This window comes from Micromys minutus, assembly GCF_963924665.1.
Source record: "Micromys minutus genome assembly, chromosome: 18".
Classification (NCBI taxonomy): domain Eukaryota; kingdom Metazoa; phylum Chordata; class Mammalia; order Rodentia; family Muridae; genus Micromys; species Micromys minutus.
Window position 1 is genome coordinate 2,356,871 of NC_137953.1, and position 12,389 is coordinate 2,369,259.

General features: G+C 38.2%; 1 protein-coding gene across 1 annotated transcript in view; it reads right to left on the reverse strand.

The window, feature by feature from the left end:
- ALMS1 (ALMS1 centrosome and basal body associated protein) overlaps positions 1-12,389 on the reverse strand; it is a gene marked incomplete at its 5' end in the record, with an annotated part of 95,809 nt that overhangs the window by 47,511 nt on the left and 35,909 nt on the right. Inside the window, 2 exons of the mRNA XM_080932122.1 lie at positions 80-309; positions 9,532-11,321. Coding sequence (XP_080788248.1) covers positions 80-309; positions 9,532-11,321 — 2,020 coding nt within the window. The remainder of the gene's footprint in view (positions 1-79; positions 310-9,531; positions 11,322-12,389) is intronic.

Below are 12,389 nucleotides of genomic sequence, written 5' to 3' on the forward strand. Positions count from 1 at the left end.
AGTGATGAGAAAGACAATAACATTTTAAGATAATTACATCATTGGTTTAATGATGTAAAATTTGGTTATAGCCTCTTACCGTCTGTGTCTTTAGAAGATGTGATTTGCTGCACTGTGGAGGATGAATCGAACCTAAATGGTTTTTGGGTCCTGGGGTCTAGAATGTCCTGTCCACGAACATCAGCATTAATAAAAATTTCAGATGAAAATGTAGTTTTTTCCGGACTTTCTGTTGTTATCTGAGTGATGGCATCAGACGATAGCTTTGCAGAGGACGTATTAAAGGGAGCCTTACTCTGCTCTTGTGAACTAACAACAGCAAAGAAAAACAAAACAGCTCATATCTTTGGCAAGGAATATTTAAGTAATTAGGCAATTGTAAATATAGTGATCTTGCATGTTGACAACCTATTTCTATAAGCTTTTGTTAGATTAATAGTGATCAAGCATATGTTTATTATTTATTCCAAAATCATTTTAATTTATAATACCTTTATGTGATTTAACTGAGAAAACAGTACTTCTTAGTTGAAATTAATTTATCTTTCTTTTGACAATTACTATAAAACTATATTAAATGCCCAGAGGACACAAAGACAAGCATGAAACAAAGCCTTCCATTAAGGAAACCATATGGTGGAGCCAAAAGTTCTAAAGGGTGTGTCTGTGTGTATTTAATCAAGGTTATTGAGAATTCATGCTAAAACAAAGTAAATGAATGATTGAAAAAGCAAACCTCTAGGAAGAAAGCCTACTTTAGCTTATGAAGAATTCCACAGAGCATGTACACACCTCTTACCAAAGAAGGTAAAGCTTAACTCCAACTCCTAAACCCCAAGTATAGGCTGGACTTAGATCTCAAGGAATACAGCCTACAAAGGGAAGAATCCACCTACCTAGTGATCAAAGATGGCATCACATTACACTTGTGATTATAACTTCCCCTATCTGATGTGAAGCTAAATTTCACTTGTGATATTCTTTCCTCAAATCTAATGCTTCAATCTAATCATGAGACACCATCAAACTGGAATGAAGGATCTATTTAGCAAATGTCTAGTATTCTTCACAATTGCCAAGTCCATTTAAAAACAAGGAAGAAAAAAGGATTGTCATATACCACAGAAGGCTAAATAGACACTTGTATTGTTATAGCAAAACACACAGGCTGTTTGGCCTTTAAACAAAACTCACTGGTTATCAGTCTGGAGGCTCAGAAGGCCAATGAAGCAGTGACAGACTGTCTGGTGAGGACCTATGTTCTATATCATAGATGCTGCTGTGCTTACATGATGGGAGAAGTCTTTGGATAAAGGCACCAATCTCACTCATGAGGCACTCACAGTCACAACCTAAATGCTTCAAGTTCGTATTTCCAAACACCATCATACTGGGGATTAGATTTTAACATGTCACTTTTGAAGAAACTAAGTCTAAACCACCACATCCTGTTCCTAGTTACCAAAATTCATTTCCTCACATGTAAATATAGCCATTTTTTTATCCCAATAGTCTTAACCCTTTACAGTAACAACTGTGAAGTCCAGAGTACCTAAGTACCACCTTCATCAGAGGCAGATTCAATGTACAATCCAACTCTGAACCAATGACATAAAACATAGAATGTCCTTCTAAAATACAACCTTACAGCCAGCATAGGACATTCTTGTTCCAAAAGGGAAAGAGAAAAGGAAATCTCAAGTCTTAAATCTCAGGAATAATCTTGAACAGAAGCTCTGACCTCTGCTCTCTGTGACTCTGGCAGCCAATGCTGGTGGGGCGTCTCCCAGTGGCCCTCTAAATGACATCACCATGATGCTGCTGGGTACAGCACACACAGGGAGCCTAGAGCCACACTTGAGATGGCAGAGGAGTGCAGTGACATAGAGTATGAGATGAAGTCTGTGGGACAGCATTGGGCAGTAAGCACAGAAGATGCACAAAGACTGAATGTCTCCTTTGAAATTATGACCCCAAGTCCCTACATTCTGGGTCATCAGTGGGTAGAACACCAATAGTATTTGAAATGCCTTTGGACATAGTTTTCAGTATTCTTAGTGATAAGAACAGATCTGGCTGAACCATACATACTTAATCAAATGACCACTTGGCCTTACTACTAGTGTTCTCTGCCAAACACATTTTCTCATTTTTATAATGCAGAAATGATACATATGTCCCAACAAACAATATCTACTTCTTTTCATATTAAAAACATATCATTAAATCATTTCCTTCATTGCAGAAGAGGTGGTGGCCAAAATGTAACGGCTGGAAATGGGAAGCAATGCTCTGAAAACTGTCTTTGGACAAAACAGGGCAATTGCACTAAAAAATTCACAGCAGCTTGTGGCACCTACATGAGACACATACAGGTTCTGATGTGCCAATATTCCCACACAAACACTGAAGGAGTCCACTCCTTGATGAGAAGCTATTGGTAATTAATGGCTGCTGAATGTGGAAGAGTTAATTTTCTTCAAGGTATAACCATTGACAGTTGCTAATGATCTAATAACTCTGTGCACATACAAAATAATAAGGTAAAATAAATTAACATTTTAAAGTTATTTTTCTTATTCTATTTTAAAACCAACATCTAAGAAAAGCCAAGCTGTACCTTCAGCACTTTTCTTAAAGATTCCAGCCAAGTTCATCACTTACAAGTTCTCCCTTCCCAAAACCATCATGTTATCTAATTTTCCTAACTGACATATTGTTTTAAAACCTAGGGTCTATGTATGTATAAGAGAAAGTTATATGTAGTATTTGTGACTCTGCATCTGGAATGTTTCGAACTTAGCTAATGATCTCTACCTCTACTCATTTTCCTGTAAATGACTTAATTTCATTTTTCTTCATGGCTGAATAGAACTCTACTGTTTATAGATAGCATGATTTCTTTATTTATCTCCTGATAAACATCTAGTCTGATCCTATTGCCTGACTTTTGTAGATTGTGCAACAGTCGGCACAAATATGCAGTTTCTTCAGTAAACTGACTTAGATTCCTCAGGTATATTGACAGAACTGGTAGAGGTACATCGCATGTATTACAGTTTTGGTTTTCGAGGAAGTGCCACACCACCTTCCACACCAGCAGTCGTAAAATTTATATACCCACCAACACTATTCCTTTCCCCCTGCATCCTTGCCAGCATTTGGCTTCTTGCTATCAGCTACTCTGACTAGAGTAAAATGGAATCTCAGCCTAGTTCTGATTTGTACTTCCTGATGGGTAAAGATACCAAGTATTTTTCCATGTATTTACTCTTTAAAGAATTTAAAGAATACTTGCCCATTTTTCCCATTTATTGATTGGGTGATTAAAGATTTTCTTTTTTTTTTTAAAGATTTATTTATTTTATTTATATGAGTACACTGCAGCTGTTTTCAGACACACCAAAAGAGGGCATCAAATCCCATTACAGATGGTTGTGAGCCACCTCGTGGTTGCCTGGAATTGAACACAGAACCTCTGGAAGAGCAGTCAGTGCTCCTAATTGCTGAGCCGTCTCTCCAGCCCATGATTTTTTGAGTTCCTACTATTTCCCAGATGGTAGTTCTGGTCAGATGAACAGATGGGTTTTCTTCCATTGTGTATGCTGTCGTTTCATTCTAATTAGTATTTCCTATCTCTGCAAAAGCTTAACTTATGAAAGGTAGTCTGCCAACCCTTACTCTAATCTCCTAAGCCACAGGAGGTCAAAACCTATGTGTGCTGATGTCTTGAAGTACTTCCTCTATACTTTCCTAGTTTTATAGCTTTAAGCCTTATGTCCAGGTTGTAAGTTTTGTGTGGAGTAAGAAGGTTGTTCTCTGCTTGCCATACCATTATATGGCATAGGATATGGGCACCCCCCCCCCAGGTCCCCTGTACAAGACACCAATTTCACGCATAAGCAATCAATTCCCAGCCTGATAACACTTCCCAGCCTTCTCACCTTCAAGCATCATCTTAGGAAATAACGTTCGACAAGCTTTTTTTGAATCACAGAAGCATTTAGAACACAGAAGCAACTAAACAAATTGTGAAATATTGGAAGGGTAAACGGAAGAAAAAAGGTCATTGATAAAATACTGATAAAACCAGGAATATTTAGCAGCAACATACAAGTGCCAACTTCTTCATTCTGGCAAATATGAGACTGTAACATTAGCAATAGGAGAAGCTGAGTGACTGCTAGAAGAAATCCTGCATGTATATTTTCTATAAATAGAAGTTTTCAGAAATAAATTTAGCTACTTTTGCTGTTGCTTTTCTGTAATACCAAAAAAAGGATAAAATAAAATTTAAAAAAGAAAAGGGGGAAAAGAAACATAGTGTGTTGCATTAGAATAAACTGAAGAATACATCCAAAACACAGAACTATTAAAACGCTATATCTGAACAACCAACCTATCTTATGAAATGCTGTGCATAACCATTTATATAGCAACAAAATAAGGTTATCAATTCAACATGCCTAGTCAACGTTTTAGTAAACTGTTTATGATATGCAGAAAGTGTTAATAGACTGAAAAAATAGATAAATGAACCAAAAGGTAAAAAGCCATTTCTTTGAAACTGGATAATACGTACACAAAGTAAAAAATATTATGTAATCTAAGTAAAATGGACTTTTTAAATTTCCAGATATAAGGTCAAAAAGTAAAAATTTTAAAATCCATTAAAAATTTCCATATCAGAAAAGTTATAAATTTAAAATATAGAATTATCATACATAATACTATAAAAGTATCAAATATCCAGTGAGTATAATAAAAAATAAGAAGGTTAAGGATGGCCTTAAAAAGATCTCAGGCTTTAGTTGGTAGCTGGAGATCATTAATCCTACTTAAACAGAGTTTATTGTGTGGCACTGACTGTCCTAGAACTACATCTGCAGACCAGGCTGGCCTTGAACTCACAGTGATCTGCCTCCTCTGCCTCCTGAGTGCTGGGATTAAACATGTACACCACCCCCTGGCTTTATTTCCTTGAAAGCTAATTTTAACATTCCTTTTTCTATTTTTTATTCTATGTGCATTGCTGTCTTGCCTGCATGTATGTCTGGGTGAGAATGCTAGATCTTAGAGTTACAGATCATTATGAACTGGCATGTTGGTGCTGAGAATAAAAACCTGGGACCTCGGATAAGCCACCTCTCCAACCCTCTTTGAAAGTCTGACTCTAACTTAATATAAGACCAAGCTGGCTTGGAACCTGTGACAACGCTTTTCTTGCCTCAGCCTCCTGGATGCTGGGATTAGGCTCCTCAGAACTACTGTTGTGCTTTCCTGCTACTCTGTGCTCATTGCAAATAAAGGAGAAAGCAAAGCAGCATCAATGGCCAGGGCTCACGGCTCACACCAATAACCCCAGTATGTGAGGCAGGATGGTTCTGTGAGTTCAAGGCCTGTTCAGAGAGAGAGAAGCAGTAAACCATCAGCCACTCAGATAAGTCTGTATAAGTATAAATAATAAACTGAATTTGCTAAACACCAAGATATATTTATATGATTTTAAAGAATCTCATATGACAAATTTAATTACATAGAGAAAAGAATAACTTAACAATAGTAACATGTAGCTGCTACAATCTTACTAAGTAGTTCAAGTAATGGTTTTTAATCATGGGACAAATTAAAACTATGTAACACGATATAAGAATCAATATAATTATGCTAAGTAGAGGAACTAATAGAAATGTAACCATAAGAAAACCCAAAGAACATTTCACAAAACAACTGTTTTATAAAATCTTAAAAAGTTTCAAGCTGATAAACCTCAAGAAAGTACTAAAGCTGGACGTGGTAGAGCACATTTTAAATCTCAGAATCTGGGAGACAGAGGCAGGCAGACCTTGTGTTCCAGGATAGCCTGGAACACATAGACACCCAGTCTCAAAATCAGAACCAAAACAAGAAACCCCTGAAGAAACAAAGAAAATCAAAGTGAAAGACTTTCAACACACATGATAATACATGTAATTTTGAATTACTTCTGCTGTAAAAAACACTAGTAGGCAAAGAAGTCAGGAAAGGCACTTGTAACGACCTGACCACTGGATGTTTTCATTGTCAGTCGGTAGAAAATCTTTTAGGAAATGAAAATGCGAATGTGTCATATTAAGCAATGGGGCAAGTCACCAACTCCACAAAAGACTGAGTAAAAGGAGAACTTACAACTTCCCCATAACTTTTAACGCAGACACACACAGACACACACAGACACACAAAGGGAAGGCCAGAAATGTTTCTACTGTGTGTTGACAAGCAGACATATAGTAAAGGGAAACACAGCAACAACTCAAGTGACCAACTAAACTGGCTCTCTCTACTCCACACAGCAACATCAGAACACACAATCCTTTCAACCGTAAACTGGTCGAAATAAAAACATCACAAAGCAATTCTGAGTGTGTTTTGAAAGAGTGAATGAAGTCATGACTATAATGCAATTAAGAAGCACATAGCACCAGTTAGTGAGACAAAGAAAACTTGATAAGAGTGGAAATTAACAAAAACCACTAGAGGCTTACCAAAACTCTTATTTTTAAACCCTTAACAATAAAGACCTCACAGAGAAATTACCAATATCAGAAAAGGGGAGGGGGGGCTAATGTCACAAAAGAATATCACATGTCAACTAAAAAAAAAAAAAAAAACTTTAAAAAGCATCTTTTCAAAACACCAGAAAAAAAGTAGTCATATGTATTAAACAAAGTGAACTAGTAATAAAACTACCCCATCCGTGGCAATATCATATGACCAGACATATAAAACTAATTCCAAATCTTCAGACTACTAATACTTTCGTAAAGTGTTTTAGTTCAATACTGGAAAACTACTCATGAATGGATGCTTTTCATGAGCACAGCTGTAAAAATCCTTAAAGATCAGGCAACCATATCAGCATAATAGATGGCAATCTCTACAACACTCACAATAAAAAAGAGTTTCCCTCTTTCTGATGTTTGATCCCATTTCCTTTTTATGACTTTCCCTCCTTTTCCACTTTGGTTCCTTAGCTTGTTTGGGCCCTTCACAGTCTCTGCTGTAGTTATCAGTTCAATCCACTTCATTTGCTTTGTGCTCGATAGCCCAGACCTGCTTATCGACAGATCTCTCTGAGATAGCTTTTGTGAATGAAAAATTGCCTTTAATATTCTCTTGGTGTGAAGAAAACAATGACTATGAATGAATCTATCTTGTTTCTGCTAGGGTAACTAATCAACCATGAAGAAAAATTAAAGATGTCTATAAAGGGATGCGACAGTTCAGGTTACAGCACCTACTGCTCTGCCAGAGGACTCAGATTAGGTTCCAGCACCGGCATGGGGGGTCACAACCATCTGTAACTCCAGTTCTAGGGATCCAGCATCTTCTGGCCTCTGTGTGCACTGTACACATATGGTATACATACATACATACATACATACATACATACATACATACATACATACAAGTATATACATATATACATACATGTATACATAACAAAACAAATAATAAATTTTTTAATTTAAAGAAGTCTTTAAGACAGTCAAAGGTCTAAAGATAGTTAAGTAGGTCAGCATTTGGATGTAAAATGTCCCCAAGGAAATCCCTAGCCCTAGACAATGGCCACTGTTTTTCGGAGGCTGTACAACCTTTAGAACGTGGTGCCTCACTGCGGAAGTGGCTGCGGTGACAATTGTTCCAGCCCTGGTCTCCCTTCTCCCTGGCCTGCTGAGCTGTAACAATCCACTCACATCCTGCTGTCACTGTGCCTTCACTACCACGACAAACTGTATATTCCCAGCTCAGCCAAGAGAAACCTCTATCCCTGATATTTCTCGGTAAGAAGTATTGCTCCTCTTCCATTCATTTATTCCTCTTTCTAAATACTTACATCAGTATAGACTCAGTAATATCTCTTTCTTACTTTGAGTTGTAATTCAGTGCTTAAGTTACTAATTTTCTGAGATCAGTGATTCTAGAGTTCTGCCCCTGACTCCCACACCAGCCCAGAAGCAGACAGTTCTCTAAAGAACTCTCCTCTCTTATATGGAACATAGTATTTCAACTATTTACAAACCTTGATGTAAGCTCCAGATCTGCACAGCTGTTACTGGATGTCACTGCTCATAATCCTTTCACTGACTTAAGCTAATGCAAATACCACCAATAGGTTAGACTGGTTGGCCAACAAGTCTCAAGGATCTCTCTCTGCAAGCACAGTGCTGGGATTCCACATTACATGACTACACAAGCCCACCCTGATGTCTGACTTGTTCTAGGTCCTGGGTATTAGCAATCTAACTCAGGTCCTCCTGCTTTCAAGAGAAACACTCTTCCAGCAGCACTGCCTCCCCTAGACACACACACACAAATTCCTCTAATTTTCAAGGTTTAAAATTCAGAAATTGAGTTAGAGGTTTGTAAGTCTAAGCAGTGTAAGCATGAAGCTTAGCATTTAGTATATTCTCAATAAGCAGCATCTTTACTAGCTCATACTTATAATAATTTTTCTTGTTTATACCTTTGTCTCAATTTTAAAGAAACTCAGATCCAACAAGTTGACATTTAAACCTTGAGGGAATAAACAATACTGTACACAAATCTGCTATACTTTTAATTTCTAAACATTAAAACTAAATCAGTGATCAATTGCTAATAGCAGGTCGTGTAAGGCAAATCTACTTAACCTGTCCATGAGTTTAGTTTCCATTTCTGTAACACGAGGTAAGGGAGGCTTCTCTTCCAGGAACATCACAATCACATACATAACTGCTGGGCTGGCTAACCTGCTTATGTTCCAGGATAACACTCAAGACTATAAAGTTATGGGGCTTTTTAAAAAAAAAAAAAAAAAAAAAAAAAACAATATCTTGTAAATACAAAATAGAGAAATTGTGAGCTAGAGAGTATGCAAGCAGAAATATGGTTAATCGTGACTGTGAACTTAACTGGATTGAGAGATGACCAGATGGGAGAGGGTATTTGCAGAGTTATTTACATAGTGACAACTCCGATCTAAGAATACCTTAAGGGTAGAACTCATCAAGGTGGGAAATGGTTGGGAGAAATTAGATCTCTGCGGTATTTTCTTGGAGGATCCTCTACCTCATCCTCTTGTAGCCATGATATGATATTGAAGCAAGGAAACATCAGTTGACCTCTCTAAAACTATGACCAAAATAAATCTCTCCACACTAATGTTACAACCTCCCAAGATCTTCAGTGCATCTCCAACATAAAAATAAGTAGTAATTGTACCACGGGCTGACCAATGAATGCTTTTTTCAAAGTTTCCAATTTCTTACATCTGAAATGAAATCTCACAAAAAAGTTCTTCCCATGTTACTTCATGTTCCACATTTACATTACCTTCACATGTCCTCTTCCTCGCACACCTCTTAAGACCTCTCTCTACCAGACCAGTTAGAGTCAGTCTCCTGTAAAGAAACCACTCTGCCCTCCCCCACCCCAAAGTCTTTTCATTTGCTTAACTATTTAAAGCCTGTTACAAATTCCATCAGTTTGCCTGTTATCACAGTGACTCACCCATCTGCAGATACTGGAGTCCCCTCTGGTTTGGAATATTCTTCCAAATCTGAAATGTTCACTTGTGTTTGCCTTGAGGTTACTATCTGGCTATTCTGAGGAGGTTTGGTTTTCAAGTCCTGAGAAATAGTCTCACTATCTGGAAGAGAAGACTGTGCGACTTGCATGTCCAGTAGAGATTTAGATCTTAGAGAAACTAAAGATTCTTGATCCTGTGCTACTGGTTTACAGGTCAGTAATTTGGAGGTTGGTTCCAATGACCTTGAAGATATAATTCGAAGATCAGAGTTAAACTCACTATTAATCCTTGTTTTAGAAGCAGGATCCAATGAATGAAACCTTTCATCTAAGGTTCCACTATCCAACTTGGAAGAAGTCTTGGGACAAAGAGTTATACGAACACATGAAAGTGCTTTTCTATTTGAAGGTGGAGTAGATGCAGATGTACAGTGGTCAGGGGCTGACTGGGAGACCATATCACTGACCTTGGCTTCACCATTTACCACATGAGAGAAGTGTGAATGAGGTACATGCTGAACCTCTTCTACCTCACAATTCTGAACATGAGAAAGAGGATAGTGCCGTTTTCTCTTGTGGCCATCTACATCTGGAGGTTTGCATTGCTGCTGACCAGGAAAATGAGGAGAAGGGTCTGCCACTATATAATCCTGACACTTAGGAGACAAAGATCGGTTTTCTCTTATTTCATGATCTACACATGGGGCTTTGCTTTGCTCAAAGAGTTTTTGCTCAAGAAAAATGCAAGAAGCAATGTCTGAACAAGAGGGAGAAGAGTGTTTTCTCATATAAAGATCTGTATGTGGGGTATGCCTTTCTTCAAAGTGCTCTTGTTGTGCAAGAAAAATACAAGAAGGAAGATTAGGAGTTATAGTTACATTCTTTTCTTTTACCTCCTCTGTGGAAGTTGGTTTGTCCTGGCTAACAATGGTGTCCTTACCAGAAAACTGAGCCACTTTGAAACTGCTAGCGTTTGTACTGCTGGGTTCAGAATGACTGACTTTAAAACCTAATCTCTTTACGAGTTTTCCTATTTGATGAGGATGTTCAAAATCAACAGGTAAGTTTTGCCTTTGCCTACTACTATCAGCTAAAATAGTCACCGGTGTATAACTAGCCCTTTTAAGTGAAGAAGGGGAAGAGGCTCTCTGTTGAAGATCTCTAGGAGAAATCTGCTCTTCAGGGATATGCGGCTTAAACAGCCCTAAAGATGGTGCAGTGCACTGGCTACTAGCAGCAACACCAGCCGTGAAAGCAGAGGACTCGGAAACGCACTTGGAGTGTTCGTGAGAAGAGAGAGTGACGGAAGTGGGGAACTGCTTCTTGGGCTCAGGGGGCAGTGTTTGAGATGAGGAAGGAAAATCCATTTCTTTAGTTGGCACACAAGTAGGCTCTACTAGTTCTGGTGGCTGGGGATCCACGTATGCATGGAATGGCGTTCCAACACCCTTGCTACTTCTGATGCCATCGGGAACACGTTTCTGAAATGGGGGATGACTCTGTGACTGAAAGGAATTCTCTACTTTGAAACGGGGATTGCTCTGATCTATCGATCTGGAAAGGTTGATGTGCCTGCCTCTCCACGATGATGGGCTCCGATGTCCTCTAATCAAGTCTGAAGGTTCAACAGATCGAAAACCAGAATGGCGGCTGTCTGGTCGGGGTTGTTCATCAGTAACTGTCCTGAAACATTCTTCCTCATGGCTCTCAATAATAATGTGACCACAAACAGCTTCAGGCAAACACCCTATTCCTCGTGGACTCTGTAAGGCCTAGAAGATAAAAATAGGTTCCCACTTAAAGAAATCCAATAGTCAGATACTGATTAGTTTTAGTTCCAAGCTAAAAATGAGTGTTATCTTCTTCATCTATAGGACAGATCAAAGGAGCAGCGGGGAAAAAAATGAAACTTTATAGAATAAAATGGCTCATGATAATAAAGAACATTTAGGAAACCCTTTTAAAATTGTTCGACTCGGGGCTAGAAAGATGGCTCAGTGGTTAAGAGCACTGACTGCTCTTCTAGGACCCATGTTCAGTTCACAGCACCCACATCAGGCCAGTCACAACCATCTGTAAGTTGAGCTCCAAGGAGTCAATGCCTCTGGCCTCCAAGGGCACCTACATCCATGTACACATGCATACATGCAGACACATATGTACATACTTAAAAATAATAAAAACAGCCAGTTAATTCTAGTACTCAGGAGGCAGAGGCAGGGGGATCTGAGTTGGGGGCCAGCCTGGTCTATAGAGCAGGATAGTCAGTTTCAGGATAGTCAGGACTATACAGAAAAACCCTGTCTTGATGATGATGATGATGATGATGATGATGATAACTTTAGTAGCTTTATTTAAATAAATTATTATTATTCCTAAAAATGAACACATATACTCATATCAAACAAAAAAATTTCAAAATTCCTCAGAGGGACTATGGGTGGGTAGCTCAGTGGTAAAGTGCTTCTCTAACATATAGGATGGTATAAGTTTAATCCCCAGCATAACACACATATAAACAAAGAGATAAAAATGTCAATAAATGGGATATAAAGATGAGAAATAAGGATACTAAAGGAATGTTCAACATCAAAAAAGGACATCCCTGTGAATTATTCTCAATTCAAATATTTCAGTATTTGAAATAAAAAAGGCCAACACAAAAAAATGCATGCTATTTCATTTTATGACATTCTTGAAATTACAAAATATAGAAATGGAGACTAGACTAGGTGAAGAGGTGGGAGGGGAGGTGTGTGGACATAGCTGTTATAAATAAGGGCCTTAGTTTGTGAAGTGTCAGTTTTCAGTATCCTGACTGTAAAGTGAATGTCATAGCT